General features: G+C 46.6%; 1 protein-coding gene across 1 annotated transcript in view; it reads right to left on the bottom strand.

Annotated features, from left to right (window-relative positions):
- VPS35L (VPS35 endosomal protein sorting factor like) overlaps positions 1–12,596 on the bottom strand; it is an 80,846-nt gene extending 68,250 nt beyond the window's left edge. The window contains 6 exon segments of the mRNA XM_040440277.1: positions 907–983; positions 6,434–6,458; positions 6,731–6,847; positions 9,121–9,285; positions 9,970–10,069; positions 12,525–12,596. Of these exon segments, the coding sequence (XP_040296211.1) occupies positions 907–983; positions 6,434–6,458; positions 6,731–6,847; positions 9,121–9,285; positions 9,970–10,069; positions 12,525–12,559 (519 nt within the window). The 5' untranslated portion in view covers positions 12,560–12,596.
- Positions 12,597–19,614: the final 7,018 nt, after the last annotated feature.

Here is a 19,614-nt window from a genome sequence, read left to right as displayed (position 1 = left end):
AACCTGCCATTCTGTTCATTTCGAGGGGCTCCAAGGGGTACGGGGACCCCATTCTCATGAACGATAGGGGTCCCAGAGGTAGGAGCCCCACTAATATAATAGTTATTATCCACAGGATAGGGGATAAGTTGTAAAAGCATAACACCCCTTTAATACCCACATTTTGTGGTCTGCAAAATGCGGGTCCAGAAAAAATACCGATGGTGTCTGTGTTGCATCCGTTTTTTTTGCTGACCCATTGAAACAATACCTAATCTCGTCCACAAAATATAAGAATAGAACATTTTTTTATCTTTTTTTGTGGGCTGTGGAATGGACGTGCTGTCTGCATTTTTTGCGGCCCCTCTGCATTCATTGCAGACAATGAATGGGTCTGCATCGGGTTCGCCCAAAAAAATGCAGATTGGATGTGGAGCAAAAATACAGTTGTGTGAATGGGGTCTTAATGTGATCTAGAGAGAATTTATTAGGTTTTTTTCATCAATACCAAACAACCTCCACCCCTTACCGCCCAACTCACTCCATTCAAGTCGAGATGCTGAAGAGACCTTGCACCAGTCATTGGCTCCCCCATGGCGGCCCAAGCTGGGGAGGATTTAAACAAGCCGCAGACTGGAAGATGGACACGTGGGTGACGGGGAGCAGGAATCTTCCTGGACAACCCCTTTAATATAAAGTTATCAGGAAAACCTCTGACAAGACATAGGACTGTGAGGAGGTTCACAATTACGGCCAAACCCTGCCAATAGATTCACCAGACAATGGAGGAGAACTTGAGGAGAGGAGTGGTGGCTCTTATAAGAATGACATTATGTGGGGGGAAAATATCATGAGGGGATACCGTTTTTTTGCACCCAAATTTGCACCTTTCGCACCAAGAAAACAGAAAAGAAAGTGGCTCCTTACTTCCTCCAGATCATCGAGCTCCTCCAGGCGCGTTCTCACTTTCTCTGACACTGCGGAACCTGGAGTTGAGGTTTTGCCTAAATCAGAAACAAATTGCAGTGAATGAAGGCCATATGCCTGCAGTTATCAACCATGTTTGCTTCATGGATATGCACCTGTGACTATAAATATGAATGTGCTAGTCTACATTTTCTAGTAGTATCTATCATGCCTGCAGGTATGTCACCATTCACTTAGACACGAGGTACAACACTGTCATTTCAATCACGTACGTAAAAAGGTTTACTTATATACTTGACATTTAAAGGAAACTTTCAGTTTCAAACTGAACCCGTCAGGCTGCTGCTCCGACGGCTCGATGTATACCCCTCATCTCTGAACTCCTGACGGCTCATAAACACTCATTTAAGCCATATTCTTACCAGTTTGAAAGTAATTTAGCTATAAAAAGTGCTTGTGAGCTGTCAGGAGTTCAGAGACAAGGGCTATACATCGAGCTGTCAGAGCAAAAACCCGAGAAGTTCAGTCTGCTGCTCTGACGGCTCAATGTATAGCCCTCATCTCTGAACTCCTGACGGCTCATAAACACTCATTTAAGCCATATTCCTACCAGTTTGAAAATAATTTAGCTATGAGTGTTCATGAGCTGTCAGGAGTTCAGAGACAAGGGCTATACAGCAAGCTGTCAGAGCAAAAACCAGAGAGGTTCAGTGTGAAACTGAAAGCAAGACACTCAGCAGACAGACTGAAACTGAATCCTGTAGGACAAAAACCGTTTGAAAATTTTTAATAAAGGCCAAATGAAAAAATGATTAAAATGTAATCATAAAAAATTGCCTCCAAAAGGTGTTCATAGCCTCTCAGATCTACTGGATCTGTGGTTGTGGTGTCTTTCTTAGGGCTCTTTCAGACGGCCGTGCGGATCTGGAAAACACGGATGCCAGCCTGTGTGAGTCCCACTATTTGCGGACCGCTCATGGCCAGCACTATGATAGAAATGCCTATTCTTGTCTGCAATTGCGGAAAAGAATAGGACATGCTCTATCTTTTTTGCGTCCGCATCTTTTGTGGCCCCATTGAAATAAATGGGTCCACACCCGTTCTGCAGATGCCGATTCATTTATACGGAAATGTCTTCTTGACGTGAAGTCTGGGCTCAGATTTTTGCCATGGATTCTACATGCAGGGTATAGTCGCACAGCAGATTTTCCATGCGGAAACGGGGCTAAAACAGTGTGCGCGTCTGCAGCATGTACAACTGTATATATACCGCATCAATCTGAGGGTCAGCCTCGGACTTCTATCAAGGATTCCGAAGCGGATTTATACGATACATTCACTGTATTTCCTGAGTTATTAAACTTTTTATAAAAATGTCGACTCTGAAATCGTGTAAAGTAAAATCAGGCAACAAAACACAAAAAAATAAATAAATAGGGAATCATTTTGTTGTGCGAGTGATCTTTATATAAGCACAGCTCATGTTAAAGAAGTTGTGTCACTTCAGAAAGTGGCATTTATCACGTAGAGAAAGTCAATACAAGGCACTTACTAATGTATTGTGATTGTCCATATTGCCTCCTTTCCTGTCTGGATTCATTTTGCCATCACATTATACACTGCTCGTATCCAGAGGTCACGACCACCCTGCAATCCAGCAGCAGTGGTCATGCTTGCACACTATAGGAAAAATAGTTTGCCTCTCTGGTGGATTGCAGGGTAGTTGTAACCCCCTGGAAACGAGCAGTGTATAATGTGATGGAAAAATTAATCCAGCCAGCAAAGGAAGCAATATGGACAATCACAATACATTAGTAAGTGCCTTGTATTAAAGGGGTTGTCTCATCATGGACAATTGGGCATATCGCTAGAATATGCCCCCATTGTCTTATAGGTGCAGGTCCCACCTCGCACCTATATCGAGAACTGAGCCCTGCAAGTGAACGAGGGCGCACTGCGCATGCGCAGCCGCCCTCCATTCATTTTCTACGGGGCTGGGGAAAATAGCTACGGCTATTTCCGTCGGCCCCATAGAAATGAATGGGAGCGGGGGCCGCGCATGCGCGGTAAGCTCCCATTCACTACTATCGGGAGCCGGCTTGGTGGTGGCCGGACCGGAGCACTCCAACCACCAACTTGCGGGGCTCCGTTCTCTATATAGGTGCGGGTTCCAGCGGTGGGACCCGCATCTCTAAGACAATGGGGGCATATCCTAGCGTTATGCCCCCATTGTCTGTCATGAGATAACCCCTTTAACTTTATCTACATGATAAATGCCATTTGCTGAAGTGAGAGAACCCCTTTAATATCTATGCAGCCCAGAGGGACAGAACAATTGATTGGTTACAGAATAAGCTGGAATCAGTGGAATACAATTAAAGCTATTACAGGTGAAACTTGAAAAATTTGAATATTGTGCAAAATTCATTTATTTCAGTAATGCAACTTAAAAGGTGAAACTAACATATGAGACTCATTACATGCAAAGCGAGATATTTCAAGCCTTTATTTGTTATAATTTGGATGATTATGGCTTACAGCTTATGAAACCCCAAAGTCACAATCTCAGGTCCCCTTTGCTCAGGGGGTATGGAGTAATTAGCTGACTAGAGGGTGACACTTTGAGCCTAGAATACTGAACCTTTTCACAATATGCTAATTTTAAGCTGCATTAATGCAATTCCTTTTAATTTGCATTACTGAAATAATTGGACTTTTGCACGATATTCACATTTTTCAAGTTTCACCTGTATATCAAAGCAATCATACTCTACTCACCCGCCTTGCAGTATCTAATATCTGTAAATAATTAAGACATGGATCCGTAATCAGAAGCTCCCGAGACCTGGTGCAAGTTGTGCAATTATTCCCCCAAGCTACTGCAAATGCCGTCACATGTCACCCTGTACAATGGCCTTACTGTAGGGTCTCTGGACACTAAAATAAGTGCTTGTTTCATGAGGGTGCGGGCATTTTTCCCCAAAATGAATGCAAACTGTTAGGCCCCTTTCACACGGGCGAGTATTCCGCGCGGATGCGATGCGTGAGTTGAACGCATTGCACCCGCACTGAATACCGACCCATTCATTTCTATGGGGCTGTTCACATGAGCGGTGATTTTCACGCATCACTTGTGCGTTGCGTGAAAATCGCAGCAAGCTCTATATTTAGCGTTTTTCACGCAACACAGGCCTCATAGAAGTGAATGGGGTTGCGTGAAAATCGCAAGCATCCGCAAGCAAGTGCGGATGCGGTGCGATTTTCACGCACGGTTGCTAGGAGATGATCGGGATGGAGACCCAATCATTATTATTTTCCCTTATAACATGGTTATAAGGGAAAATAATAGCATTAATAAAATAATGTAACTCACCTTAGTCCACTTGATAGCGCAGCCGGCATCTCCTTCTGTATTCTTTCTTTAGGACCTGGGTAAAGGACCTTTGGTGACGTCACTCCGGTCATCAAATGGTCACATGATCTTTTACCATGGTGATGGATCATGTGATGACCGGAGTGACGTCATCAAAAGGTCCTTTACCCAGGTCCTAAAGAAAGAATACAGAAGGAGATGCCGGCTGCGCTATCAAGTGGACTAAGGTGAGTTACATTTTTTATTTTATTTTTTAACCCCTCCAGCGCTAGTTTACTTTGCATTCTGTATTCAGAATGCTATTATTTTCCCTTATAACCATGTTATAAGGGAAAATAATACAATCTACAGAACACAGATCCCAAGCCCGAACTTCTGTGAAGAAGTTCGGGTTTGGGTACCAAACATGCGTGATTTTTCTCACGCGAGTGCAAAACGAATTACAATGTTTTGCACTCGCGCTGAAAAATCGCGGGTGTTCCCGCAACGTACCCGCACATTTTCCCGCAACGCCCGTGTGAAAGAGGCCTTAATGCAGCTCCTCAAATGCCACTTTAGCGTTAAAGAGGACCTGTCCCCTCTCCTGACATGTCCATTTTAGTAACTACTTGCATTCCCCATGGAATAACAATTCTGGAGCCTTTATTCTCATGACTCTATGCTGTGCCATTCCTCTATTATTCCTTCTAGAAGTTATGAATTAATTTCTAGCAGTTTACAATGAAGGTCCAGATGGGTGTTACCAGTTGGAGTTCTGTCCCTGCACAGTCTGATACTATCCAATCAGTGCTGCCAACGTCTGACTGAGCAGGGACACACTTTCAACTGGTAACACCCAGCTAGACCTTCACTGCAAACTGATAGTAATTTATTCATAACTTCTAGCAGGAATAATAAAGGAACGGCACATCACAGAGCCATAAGAATAGATGCTTCAGGATTGTTATTACATGGGGAATGCATGACATGTCATGAGAGGGGACAGGTTCTCTTTAAAAAAGGGTTTTCCAAGACTTTAATACTGATGACCCACCCTCAGGATAGGTCATCAGTATCTGATTGGTGAAGGTCCAACACCCGGGACCCCCACCGATCAGCTGTTTGAGAAGGCACCAGCGCTCCTGTGAGCGCAGCGGTCTTCTCATAACTTACCAAGCACCGCGCCGTACATTGTGTTGCTGCTCTTAGTATCGCGCTCAGCCCTATTCGCTTCTATGGGGCTGAGCTGCTCCTAGGCCATGTGACCGATGAACATGACATCACTGACCTAGGAAAAGCTGAGAGCGCCGATTCTGATCATTGGGGGCCCCTGGGTGTCGGACCCCCACCAATCAGATACTGATGACCTATCTTGAGGATAGGTCATCAGTATAAAACTCCCGGAAAACCCCCTTTAAAGCTAAAATAACACTCAAGCTGCTGCATTAATAGTACACATTCATTTTGGGGGAAAATGCCCTCTCCCTCATGAAACCAGCACTTATTTTAGTGTCCAGAGACCCTACAGTAAGGCCACTGTACAGGGTGACATGTGACGGCATTTGCAGTAGCTTGGGGGAATAATTGCACAACTTGCACCAGGTCTCGGGAGCTTCTGATTACGGATCCGTGTCTTAATATTATACAGACCAGACATACTGTGGGGCGGGTGGGTAGAGTATGACCGCCCTGATTGTATTCCACTGATGTCAGGAGAGGCGACAGCTCCTCTTTCATCGGCCCTTTGAGGGCCATTTAAGCATGCGACCTGAGATTTTTGATTGACGACCTATCCTCTGTATAGGTCATCAGTACCTGATCTGTGGGGACCTCTGACGATAAGGTACCGGTGCTCGCTCACCAAGCGCAGCGCCGTACACTGTATAGTCCAGCTCCATTCACTTCATTGGGGCTGAGCTGCTCCTAGGCCTTGTGACCGATTACCGTGACGTCAATTGGCTGGAGAAGGCCATGACGCTACTGCGAGCGCCGGAGCCTTCTCCAACAGCTGATCAGCGAGGGTCCCGGACATTGGACCCCCACCGATCGGATACTGATGACCTATCCAGCTCTGGATAGGTGATCAGTTAAAAAAAATATATAATCTCAGAAAACCCCTTTAATTTCTATTTTATATTTTAGGCAAACTATAACTAGAAAAGAATCAGTACATACCTCGGTCTGAGCCCATGAACAAATTCTGAAAATAAAATAAAATAAATTATAATACTTTAAATTCATAATAATCCAGTAATATTACGTTATCTGTTCAATACGAATGGAAGCAGCACTTCATTTCCATTCAGAACACTACCCATGCCATCCATCCAGTTGATCAGGTGCCGGGGGTCGGACCCCCACTGATCTGATATCGATGACCTATGCTTAGAATAGGTCATGAACATTACATATCCCTTTTCGCATACAAATAAAATAAGGAATTCTGCACAATCAGTCCAAAAATCCACTCACAATAGAAAGCTTCTCGGTAGTCGTGTATCTGGCCAGGATCTCACCCCGCTTACTTGACCACGGTTCAAAATCGCTTCCTATGTAGTCCTCCTTGTCCCGCTTCTTCCTGTTAATATCCTGTAAAAAGGTGGAGGAATAATTATGGCAGCTGGCTGGAAACCCTATAGACGTAGGGCTGAACGCATGGAAGAGAACTAATCATACAGAAGAAATCATAGGCGGGTGCACCACACGCTCTATGGTCCAGGAGCTGCAGAGTAAGGCTCCATCTATAGAGTCAGATTCCTCTTTACAACCCATTATAATGTGGGGGGGGTCAAATGATGCCCTTGGCACCAAAAGGCCACACTCCACATTCAGCCTATATAGATAAACCGTTGGAGATGTGACAGATAACAAACTGTCCCCTACAGCAGAAGATAAATGTTCTTGGATTCTTTAGGTCTGGTGGAACACTTAGGCCTCATGCGCACCAACGTTGTTTGGGTCCACATCTAAGGCGCATTTTCTGCGGCTCGGAGGTGGACCCATTCACTTTAATGGGGCTGCAGAAGATACGGACTGCACTCCGTGTGATGTCCGCATCCGTTGCTCCATTCCGTGACCCCGCAAAACAACAAAAAAACAGAACATGTCCAATTCTTGTTTGTTTTGCGGAATGTTTTGCAAATCCGCAATTTGTGGACAGCAAAACACGGCACGGTCGTGTGCATGAGGCCTTAAAGGGGTTGAGTCACCATTAAATGTTATTTTTAGATAACTCAGCATGAAAAACGAATTACTTTTGTCATTTACTTTCTGCTACAAAAATACTCCAGTTGTGAGATAGTAATATGCATGTCCACCCACAGAGGTGGTCGCACATGCTCAGTTCCACCCTTCAACTACCACCAGCCACATCTACTGTTAGAAACTGTGACAGTTATAAGAAGAAAGGTGCAGCAGAAAGGACATGCCCCCTGAGAAAGGACATCACAACTGAGCAGTGATAAGGAGTGAGCTGCAGAAGAAAGGATGTGCCCCCTGAGCTGATAGGGAGCTGTGACAGAAAGGAAACACCCCCTGAGAAAGGACATACTAACTGAGCAGTAATATGTAGAGGATACGGTCGGCACTGCTGTAGGTGTGGGATTTAATTTGGTGCTGCACTGATCGAATGTGATAGGGAGGGGGTTACAGTAGAAAGGACATGCCCCCTGAGCTGATAGGGAGAGAGATGTGACAGAAAGGACACAACCTCTGAGAAAGGACATGCTCCCTGAGCTGTGATAGGAAAAGAGCTGCAAAAGAAAGGACATGCCCCCTGAGCTGTGGCAGAAAGGACACAACCTCTGAGAAAGGACATGCCCCCTGGGCTGTGGCAGAAAGGACACAACCTCTGAGAAAGGACATGCCCCCTGAGCTGTGGCAGAAAGGACACAACCTCTGAGAAAGGACATGCCCCCTGAGCTGTGGCAGAAAGGACACAACCTCTGAGAAAGGACATGCCCCCTGAGCTGTGGCAGAAAGGACACAACCTCTGAGAAAGGACATGCCCCCTGAGCTGTGATAGGAAGTGAGCTGCAAAAGAAAGGACATGCCCCCTGAGCTGTGGCTGAAAGGACACAACCTCTGAGAAAGGACATGCCCCCTGAGCTGTGGCAGAAAGGACACAACCTCTGAGAAAGGACATGCCCCCTGAGCTGTGGCAGAAAGGACACAACCTCTGAGAAAGGACATGCCCCCTGAGCTGTGATAGGAAGTGAGCTGCAAAAGAAATGACATGCCCCCTGAGCTGTGGCTGAAAGGAAACACACCCTGAGCTGCGATAGGGAGACAGCTGTGGCAGAAAGGACACACTCCTCTGGATCCATGTGAGATACAGGGCTGGTTCTACATTTACAGATGATCATGTACTATTTGATGTCTGATTTTCATTTTTTTACATCATGGCATAACCGCTTTAAAGGGTTTGCCAAGATTTGAATGTATCCCCAAGACTTGAATGTACAAGTGTCTGATCTGAGGGGGTCCGACCACTAGGAACCCCAGCAATCACACCAAAAGAGGTCCTGTGTTCCTCTACAACATGTTCGGTGATTGAGCATGCGTTCTGCCCCTCTCGTCATCTCTGCGGTACGCTGCTGTCTCCAGGCGTCCCATACAGAACGAATGGAGCAGCAGCATGTGTGCTCGACTGCCACTCTATTCATATGGGGGGACATGGGGCGAACCCCCACCAATCAGACGCTTACCTTTCTTCTGTGGACAGAGTTACGCTTAAATCTTGGTCAAATCCTTTTATTATAGAAGAGCGCTCATGTCTGATCGTTTTCCGGAAATTGGCAGCTGCCCCACATGAACTGGCCTTCTCCAGGGGAGCAGTCTGAGATGACCTAGGGGCTCATTACCGTGGTCGCTGCAACTGATTCCGCTGTGGCCGCGAACATAGATAAGGGATCTGTCCCGTCCAGGACGCTGCTCAGCGGGTCCGCCACCGAATTAGAGGAGCATGAAGAGGAGCTGGAGGACGTGCTTTCCTTCCTTCCCAGTTTTTTAGATTTAGATTCTGTGACCTTTAAGAAAAAAAATAAGATCACATTTACAAAGGTTATCTGTAAAATTTTGGACCACGAAAAAAACTAAACAAAACAAAGTCCTACATTCTACTGAAGAGCTGGACTGTATGTGCTGACCCTCTATGAAGAAATCAGCGAGCCTTAGGGAAACTGCTAAATGCTTTATTGTGTTACATTCAGCCCAAAATACACAATTTCTTAAGGAAGTGGTTAAAGAGCAATTTCACAATATCCCGTAATGTCACTGGATGCAGCAGCAATGTGGAAATTCCTGAAGATGCCGCCATCTGGTGGCCAAAATGGAAATTCCAGCAGAAGGTAGATGACAGCAAAAAATGTTCCAGGAAGAGATTATTATTGTATTCCATCTGCGCGTATATCACTTAAAGGGGATTTCCGGGATTAAAAAGGAAGTATCTGCTTTTCCGGAAACAGCCCCTCACGTCTGTCCACTGGTATGGCAGTTCGGACAGTCCACTAAATGCCTGCAGATAAGCTATAGCTGCTGCAGAATCTCTTGGTGAAGGAAAAGTTTTATATCAATCATTAGCAGAACTTCACACCCAGGGGTGTCCTTCTATTGAAAAAGAGGTTCTGCAGCAGTTCGGGTAATGTACCACACATTATAATACTCACGGCAGGTGCCTCCTTATTTTATCGAGGTGGCGGAGTTCTACTTACCGTGATGGTCTTTAAGGGATGGTAGTCCCCATAGTCTACGGGTATTCTCTCCGGCCTGCAGGAGTCAAACTCCTCCGAGTAATTTCTCTCCCGGGAATGCCTGAACACGGAGAAAAATAAAATGATAGCGCCACTATAGACGGTGCAGTCACTGGAGTGGGAAGACTTAAGGGGAACCTGTCCCCAGATACGCCCCTTTAATCGACTGTTCACACCTCATACAGGGGATACATACATATATATATGTCAGCCATTGGACAGTGTGGTATAGACCTGATGAAATCCTCACTGCTCCAGTGCTGCCGCTCGGGTGGTCCCCGGCAGTCTCTGTCTACACACGTGGCAGCTGCAGTCAATCCCTGGCTTCAGTGGTCTTGTGCCTAGATGGGTATGTCATCGCTGCAGGGCAATAAACAAAAACTGGCAGGGACCACCGGAGCTGGAACAGTGGGGGATTATTTAGGTGAGTAGCGGGTCTTTGTTTTATAGCATTTCCCCTCCCTTAGCCAAATTGGTGCTGTTTTCGGAAAATCCCTTTAAGTGCTTCTGTCAGCAGGATCAACTCCATATTGCCTGGTAGGGTTGACCATGCTGACTCAAATGTAACATTTCTATTGTTTCTACATATACCTATACAGGGTATAGTACAGCAGCACACAGAGACATATGTCGTATAGCACCGTGGCACACAGATGTGGTACAGTACTGCAGCACACAGACACGTGTGTGGCGCGATACCGCGATACACAGACACGCGCGTGGCGCGATACACAGACACGCGCGTGGCGCGATACACAGACACGCGCGTGGCGCGATACACAGACACGCGCGTGGCGCGATACACAGACACGCGCGTGGCGCGATACACAGACACGCGCGTGGCGCGATACACAGACACGCGCGTGGCGCGATACACAGACACGCGCGTGGCGCGATACACAGACACGCGCGTGGCGCGATACACAGACACGCGCGTGGCGCGATACACAGACACGCGCGTGGCGCGATACACAGACACGCGCGTGGCGCGATACACAGACACGCGCGTGGCGCGATACACAGACACGCGCGTGGCGCGATACACAGACACGCGCGTGGCGCGATACACAGACACGCGCGTGGCGCGATACACAGACACGCGCGTGGCGCGATACACAGACACGCGCGTGGCGCGATACACAGACACGCGCGTGGCGCGATACACAGACACGCGCGTGGCGCGATACACAGACACGCGCGTGGCGCGATACACAGACACGCGCGTGGCGCGATACACAGACACGCGCGTGGCGCGATACACAGACACGCGCGTGGCGCGATACACAGACACGCGCGTGGCACGATACCGCGATACACAGACACGCGCGTGGCACGATACCGCGATACACAGACACGCGCGTGGCACGATACCGCGATACACAGACACGCGCGTGGCACGATACCGCGATACACAGACACGCGCGTGGCACGATACCGCGATACACAGACACACGCGTGGCACGATACCGCGATACACAGACACACGCGTGGCACGATACCGCGATACACAGACACACGCGTGGCACGATACCGCGATACACAGACACACGCGTGGCACAATACCGCGATACACAGACACACGCGTGGCACAATACCGCGATACACAGACACACGCGTGGCACAATACCGCGATACACAGACACACGCGTGGCACAATACCGCGATACACAGACACACGCGTGGCACAATACCGCGATACACAGACACACGCGTGGCACAATACCGCGATACACAGACACACGCGTGGCACAATACCGCGATACACAGACACACGCGTGGCACAATACCGCGATACACAGACACACGCGTGGCACAATACCGCGATACACAGACACACGCGTGGCACAATACCGCGATACACAGACACACGCGTGGCACAATACCACGATACACAGACACACGCGTGGCACAATACCGCGATACACAGACACACGCGTGGCACAATACCGCGATACACAGACACACGCGTGGCACAATACCGCGATACACAGACACACGCGTGGCACAATACCGCGATACACAGACACACGCGTGGCACAATACCGCGATACACAGACACACGCGTGGCACAATACCGCGATACACAGACACACGCGTGGCACAATACCGCGATACACAGACACACGCGTGGCACAATACCGCGATGCACAATACCACGATACACAGACACACTCGTGGCACAATACCACGATACACACGTGGTACAATACCGCGATACACTGACACACACGTTGTATAATACCACGATACACAGACACTGTAGGACCCAGAGAAGGCCGGAGAGATTTTTCACAGCAACCAATCAGATTTAAGCTCCTATTTTAAGGCCCTTTGCAGCCCCCTGATTGGTTGAATGTCACCACTTTTCTTGCTTTGGTGCTATTTCTCCCATAATGCATCAGTGAAGCCTCAGCCAATCCATGTTACAACATAGCAGACATGAAGGGGTGCACGCTCACATACATGTCAGTACAGTCACACAGCGCACATCTATGAGGAGAGGAGACGGTTCTCACCACTGCACAGCAGCCATCTTCAGCTTCAGTGTCATGTGACTGCACGCTGTCAACTTTCACCTCTGACCTCCCGCCATGTTGTGAATGGCGGAAGCGCCGTCCAGTCCAGCCCGTGCGCGCAGTCTAAAGTATGTTCGCCATCTAGTGGGCGTGATCGACACTGCAGCCAAGAACGACCGTTTGCTGCTTGTGCTCCTGACTTGTAGCCATGTGATTGTGTTTTGGAATATTTATTTTCTGCCATTTTAAAGTAAAATTTTATTTTGTCTTAATCTTTCAATTTCAATACTTGGGAGGGAGGGGGGGGGGGGGGGGGGGGGGGCCTTATGCTGTAGTTTAGCCCAGTGCAAGACAATCTCTTGTGCAGGTATCATGATTAGGGTTGAAAGCTTTAACAATAAAACAAATATCGGTCAAGTTTACAGAGGTAAAAATGGTGTGTGGTTTGGGGGCACACAAAGCCATGAAAAATCCATCTTCAACACCTATTCCACTGCTGCCCCTGAACCGTGCAGCCCTATGCAGGAGGCCAGTTTGCCCTGTCAGAAATGTGTTCGATTCCTCCGTAGTGATAGTCTCCATTACTGCAGTGTGTAACGGGTATCGCTAGAGAAGCGCTCCGCAGATTTTAGGCTAAAGATCCAGTATGGACAGGAGGAACGGTATAAAATGGACAGTTTAGTGATAGGTCTATGTTTGGTGATCCAGACGCTGGGAAATTAGATGGACAAGTGGCCATCTCACTCCTTTCTGGGGGAAAAAGATTAAGTAATATCTGCAGATTTCACTCCCGACCCAATTTTTAAGAATTATATCTCAGGCTGTATGTTGGCTAGTGCCACAATCCTCACTTTTTTAGCTTTAGCCAAATATGAAAATTGTTCCCTATCCACAGGCTAGTGGATAACTAACTGATCAGTAGGGGTCCAACCGTTGTGACCCCCAAGAACGGCGATCCTTGTTCCCGTCTATGGAACAGCTAGAAATATCAGATTCTGAATGTTGTAGTTAGTAAAACCCTCTCCTGGGGACAGGGGATAGAAGATAGGGGATAGCATTCATACTTGGCACAGCCTCTGACCTGACTCGTAGCTCTGGCTGCTATACAGCCTGAGATATAGCCCTTAGTAGCAAGGAGGTATCTCATCCCTCATTGGCTACTCAAAATTACCGACACATAATGTACCCAGTACAAAGTAAGTACCAGGCTTCCTGCTGGTAATACCGGCTTAGGGCTCATGCACACAACTGTATGTATTTTGTGGTCCGCAAAACACGTATCCGCAAAAAAAAACAGATTACGTCCATGTTACATTCGTTTTTTTTGCGGATCCATCATAACAATGCCTGTCCTTGTCCGCAAAATGGACAAGAATAGGACATGTCCTATTTTTTTGCGTAATGGACTTGTGAACATACGGATATGGAATGCACACAGAGTCATTTGCGATTTTTTGTGGCCCCATTGAAATGAATGGGTTCTGCATACGGGCTCCAAAGGAAACGTAATGGACACAGACCAAAAATACGTTAGGCCACTTTCACACAAGCGTGACGGATTGGCTCCGGATGCGTTCAGGGTGCGTTCAGTGAAACTCGCACCATCTTGCAAGCAAGGTCAGTCCGTTTTGTCTGCGATTGCGTTCAGTATTTTCCACGCAGGTGCAATGCGTTTTGATGCGTTTTTCACGCGCGTTGATAAAAAATCTGAAGGTTTACAAACAACATCTCTTAGCAACCATCACATACTTGCGGATGCGATGTGTTTTTCACGCAGCCCCATTCACTTCTATGGGGCCAGGGCTGCGGGAAAAACGCAGAATATAGAACATGCTGCGTTTTTCACCCAACGCAGAACTGATGCTTAAAAAAAAACGCTCATGTACACAGACCCATTGAAATGAATGAGTCAGTATTCAGTGCGGGTGCTGTGCGTTCACGTCACGCATTGTACCCGCGCGGAAAACTCGCTCGTGTGAATGGTTTACTGGACAGGTGGCAACCAAATTAATTGAGAGGAAGCCAGAGCTTTCAGGGTCCCTGCGTTGTGAGACCCCAGATACACTATATAAGATTTTGTGTGAGGAGGGAAGGGGGGTGAAGGGTTGGGGGTAAACGTACCCCAAGGCTGGGCAAAAATTGATTTTTAGTCTTGCCTTGAATAATACTTAATAAGCCATAACCCTGTGACTGTGCAGCGCTGTATGACATCGTAACGCATTGATTTACCCAATAAATATTCAAGTGTATCCACCATAATAAACCTCTGCACCCTATAGAATATGCCACAACTTAAAGGGGTTGTCCAGGTTCGGAGCTGAACTCGGACATAAGCTTCCCTTCACTCATTTACCATGTCTGAGTGGAGCATCTTTACTACCGGTGACATACCGGGCTTCACATGGGTATGCTAGGCAGAGATTCCCACCTAGCAGTGATACCGGTGATGCCACCGGCACAAATGGGAGGTCTTTACCGCTGCCCTAGGCTGTTTTACAGCTAAAGACCGCCCATCTTCTGTCCACAGCAGACAAGCCGTACATATGTCACGTTACTGGTTCCTTAAAGGGAACCTTTCACCATGAAAATGCATCTTCAGGCAGCACGTTCTAGAGCGGGGGGGGGGGGGAGCTGAGAACATTAATATATATTTTGTTGGAAACGTTTCAGTATAACTTGTACTTCATTCATCTAAATCTCTGTTCTTTCTAGGATTAGGAGTCCAGTGGGCGGTCCTATCAGTGATGGGAAGTGATCTTGATGTAGCTTGGCATACAGAGATAGCTGTCAGTGCATATATAACATGACAGGTTCTCTTTAAGTAGGTTGTCCACGTTGGATGACCCCTTCTTTCATGAAGGGTCCCCCAATGAGACGATCCCAGTGGTCCTGCTGCTGTTATTCATTAGAAGCTACCAGCTAGGATTCATTTCTCCAGAAAACAGTGGAACATCCATGTAAGTAACAGATGGACATACAGGTTCCTTGAGAGGTAGACAGACTTTTTGCAACAATCTGGCTAGAGAAAAAAAAAAAAGTAATGTCCCATGTGTCCTAATACAGAGTATAAAACCACAACGCTCCACTCATTCTGTAGTGGAGGGAGTTGGTCAGTGCAGAAAAGCTGATAAAACACTGCATTTCCATGCAGCCAACAATGCAAAGAGATTGCTTTAGCTTCCATTCTAATAAATAAGAACTCACTGTATAAATTCCTAGGCAGAGCTCCCCCTAGTGGTGGCTGCAGGCAACCATTTTTTTTTGTATTAGATGGGAATCAGATATATCAATGTATTCTTGCCAGGAGTAATATGGTGGTCGAAATGAGCACCATATTTATAAAGCATTTATAAAGCTTAATTACGCTGAGGCATTGTTGTAACGGATCTTCTGGCACCCCGACCGGGTACCTCCATCGAATAATGCTCCTAGCGCTTCCCGAGGACTCCAAGCACTCCACTTGACACCATAACCGCCACAGACCCCACGAACCGCCGAAGCTTGGTTGAGGTCTCGCCGTCTCCTACCCACCCTGGACCTACGACAAGGCTCCAGTGGGTGAACCTCTCCTAAATCCAGAGAGCAGGAACAGCTCTTACAAGAGCTAATAGTATAGCCAGGGGAGTATAGCAAATCTTCAGCGTATAGCAATCCCCAGTGTCGATCAGTTACCCAAACACCAGCCTCAACATGATGAAGGGTAAAACAGGAACTCTTTATTGAACACACAAGCATTGACTTATACACATTTTCCAACAAGGTTACCACCCCCAGGGTTTTGTAAAAACAACCAATAAACACATACAATAAAGTAAAACACTCCCACACAAAATCCTCCCCTCTGCCTGTGATACAATTACCTTACACGGGTTAATGTAATCATCACAGGCAGGAGAATACACAATGTCTTCTGTCCTGGAGACAACCGAGGAGTAATTCAATTCTCTCAGGACAAAGGGAAATCGCCAATACACATGTGGGGACAATAGGACAGACATCACTACTCAAATATACAATGTCCCACCCTTTACAGTACACATAGACATTTAACACATCCCAAAATGGCACGAATTAGACCAGGGGTTCAAAAGTTTAGCATGGGCTGATGAGAGGGCCCATAATCCTGGGGCAAGAGGCTGGCAAACAGGCCCCTCCAAAACCCAGTGGCGAGGTTGGCTTCGCCACAATGGTCTCACACACGTACTGAGTACAGCATAAGGCAGCGGGACCCATACTAAGTTTTTCTATGGGTCACCGAGATCTTTGTACGCCCCCGATTTCAGAATCTAGAATAAACTGATGGCTTTGTTTGGACATGTAGCTCCTCTACAAACCTCAAATCCCATGAAGCAAAACATTACATACAATGATGGATTCTCTTGGCATCTAGCACATTGCTTCTTAGTAAATTCTTTCACACCACCATTGCGGTCTCACGCCAGTAACCGCCGTACTTTCCATTAACTTCAACAAGTTACGACATGACCTGCCAACCACTTCCGCTGCTCCAGCTCAGTATGTGAAGATTGGGAGGCTGTGTGCAATAAGCTGCACGTTAGGCTTTATAACAACGCTCGGCACGGTCAGTGGTTTTCACTGGATCATGACATAGAATAGACATGTACTGTCCACCAAAGTAGTGCATGCTACTGCCTTTTTCATGCCAACCGGCCATCCACGGGAATTTTATTTTTTTAAATAATGGATGTTTCAGTACACACATAGAATTCAATGGATTCAGGCCTATTTTTTGAAGCAAACCAATACTTTTGGTAAAGGGCAGACAGCAGGACTGCTGCTTCCAATGAACATATAGAAGGAAAAATGTACAGTATATTCATCAAAGTGATTCCAGGTCAACGACACTGGAGAGATTTTGGAGACTAAAGGCTATGAACACTTTTGACAAGCAAAAAACTATTTTGAAAAGTTAGTGGTTACCTTGAGTTATAAAAGTTGCACTAAGTTTCAGGCCACAAACTGCATTTCTTCATTGCCAGACCTCCCCCTTATATAAATTTTCTCAACCTGCTCCTGGTTTTGGCACAGGAGGGATTTCTTCTCTCTTGTGCCAACACTCATTGAAGCCGAGCAATGTTTGATTCTCCTCTTCCTGTGGAGTCTGATGTGAGTTCTCTCCTCTCTGTGTATACCAATACACAGCCTATGTGATTCGCCCTACGTCCCCCTGTGCTTTCCTCCCTTCTATAGCCTGTATGATCTGCTTTTCCTAAAAGATTTGGAGGCTTTCCTCCTTCTCCACTCTCTAATCTGCCCTATACATACCCCCCCAAGTGCTATCTGTGAAGCTTCCCAACCACATAAAAGTCATCACTTGAAACATCTTAATGCAAAAAGTTGATTGTGGTGGCTGTCTGATCTGTCAAGTCCCTACTCAGTGTGGCTGCAGCTATAAGCCGACGCTCCGCTATCCTCAGCACTGCCTCCCAATGAGATGTGTGGGAGGCAGAAGGGAAGGGACCGCCGGCAGATTTTCGGTGTGTCAGAATTCTGCTGTAAAAGCGGTCGTGTGAACCTCACCTTAAAGTGTATAATAACTGTTCATAAGTAACTATTGCATCTCTAATGAACAGCCACTAAAACTTCAAGAGCATCTGACAGCATGATCAATCCTGTTTGTAGAGTTGATCATGCTGATTAGAACTATACCTTTGTGATTTCTGTAGGCAGGTCCAGAGGCTGGACTGAGCCCTTGGAGCACCCCTCTGCTCTGGGAACTCCCTGCTTCCTGTGACTTCATTGACTAGCTCTGTCAATCAAGAGAGTGCCCAGATCAGAGGAGTGTTACTAGAGAGGTGCTCCGAGGGCTCAGTCCTTTGTGCTCATACCAGCTCATCTGCATATTACTAAAAACAGATATCTCGGCAAAGGTTCTACCTACAGACATCACAAAGATATCATTTTAGCAGTATGATCCACCCTACCAGGCAGTATGCCTGGTTTACAGGGAGTGCAGAATTATTAGGCAAGTTGTATTTTTGAGGATTAATTTTATTATTGAACAACAACCATGTTCTCAATGAACCCAAAAAACTCATTAATATCAAAGCTGAATATTTTTGGAAGTAGTTTTTAGTTTGTTTTTAGTTTTAGCTATTTTAGGGGGATATCTGTGTGTGCAGGTGACTATTACTGTGCATAATTATTAGGCAACTCAACAAAAAACAAATATATACCCATTTAAATTATTTATTTTTACCAGTGAAACCAATATAACATCTCAACATTCACAAATATACATTTCTGACATTCAAAAACAAAACAAAAACAAATCAGTGACCAATATAGCCACCTTTCTTTGCAAGGACACTCAAAAGCCTGCCATCCATGGATTCTGTCAGTGTTTTGATCTGTTCACCATCAACATTGCGTGCAGCAGCAACCGCAGCCTCCCAGACACTGTTCAGAGAGGTGTACTGTTTTCCCTCCTTGTAAATCTCACATTTGATGATAAACCACAGGTTCTCAATGGGGTTCAGATCAGGTGAACAAGGAGGCCATGTCATTAGATTTTCTTCTTTTATACCCTTTCTTGCCAGCCACGCTGTGGAGTACTTGGACGCGTGTGATGGAGCATTGTCCTGCATGAAAATCATGTTTTTCTTGAAGGATGCAGACTTCTTCCTGTACCACTGCTTGAAGAAGGTGTCTTCCAGAAACTGGCAGTAGGACTGGGAGTTGAGCTTGACTCCATCCTCAACCTGAAAAGGCCCCACAAGCTCATCTTTGATGATACCAGCCCAAACCAGTACTCCACCTCCACCTTGCTGGCGTCTGAGTCGGACTGGAGCTCTCTGCCCTTTACCAATCCAGCCACGGGCCCATCAAGACTCACTCTCATTTCATCAGTCCATAAAACCTTAGAAAAATCAGTCTTGAGATATTTCTTGGCCCAGTCTTGACGTTTCAGCTTGTGTGTCTTGTTCAGCGGTGGTCGTCTTTCAGCCTTTCTTACCTTGGCCATGTCTCTGAGTATTGCACACCTTGTGCTTTTGGGCACTCCAGTGATGTTGCAGCTCTGAAATATGGCCAAACTGGTGGCAAGTGGCATCTTGGCAGCTGCACGCTT

The sequence above is a fragment of the Bufo bufo genome, chromosome 7 (genome assembly GCF_905171765.1).
Source record: "Bufo bufo chromosome 7, aBufBuf1.1, whole genome shotgun sequence".
Lineage (NCBI taxonomy): Eukaryota > Metazoa > Chordata > Amphibia > Anura > Bufonidae > Bufo > Bufo bufo.
This window is presented reverse-complemented; position numbering and strand designations above follow the sequence as displayed.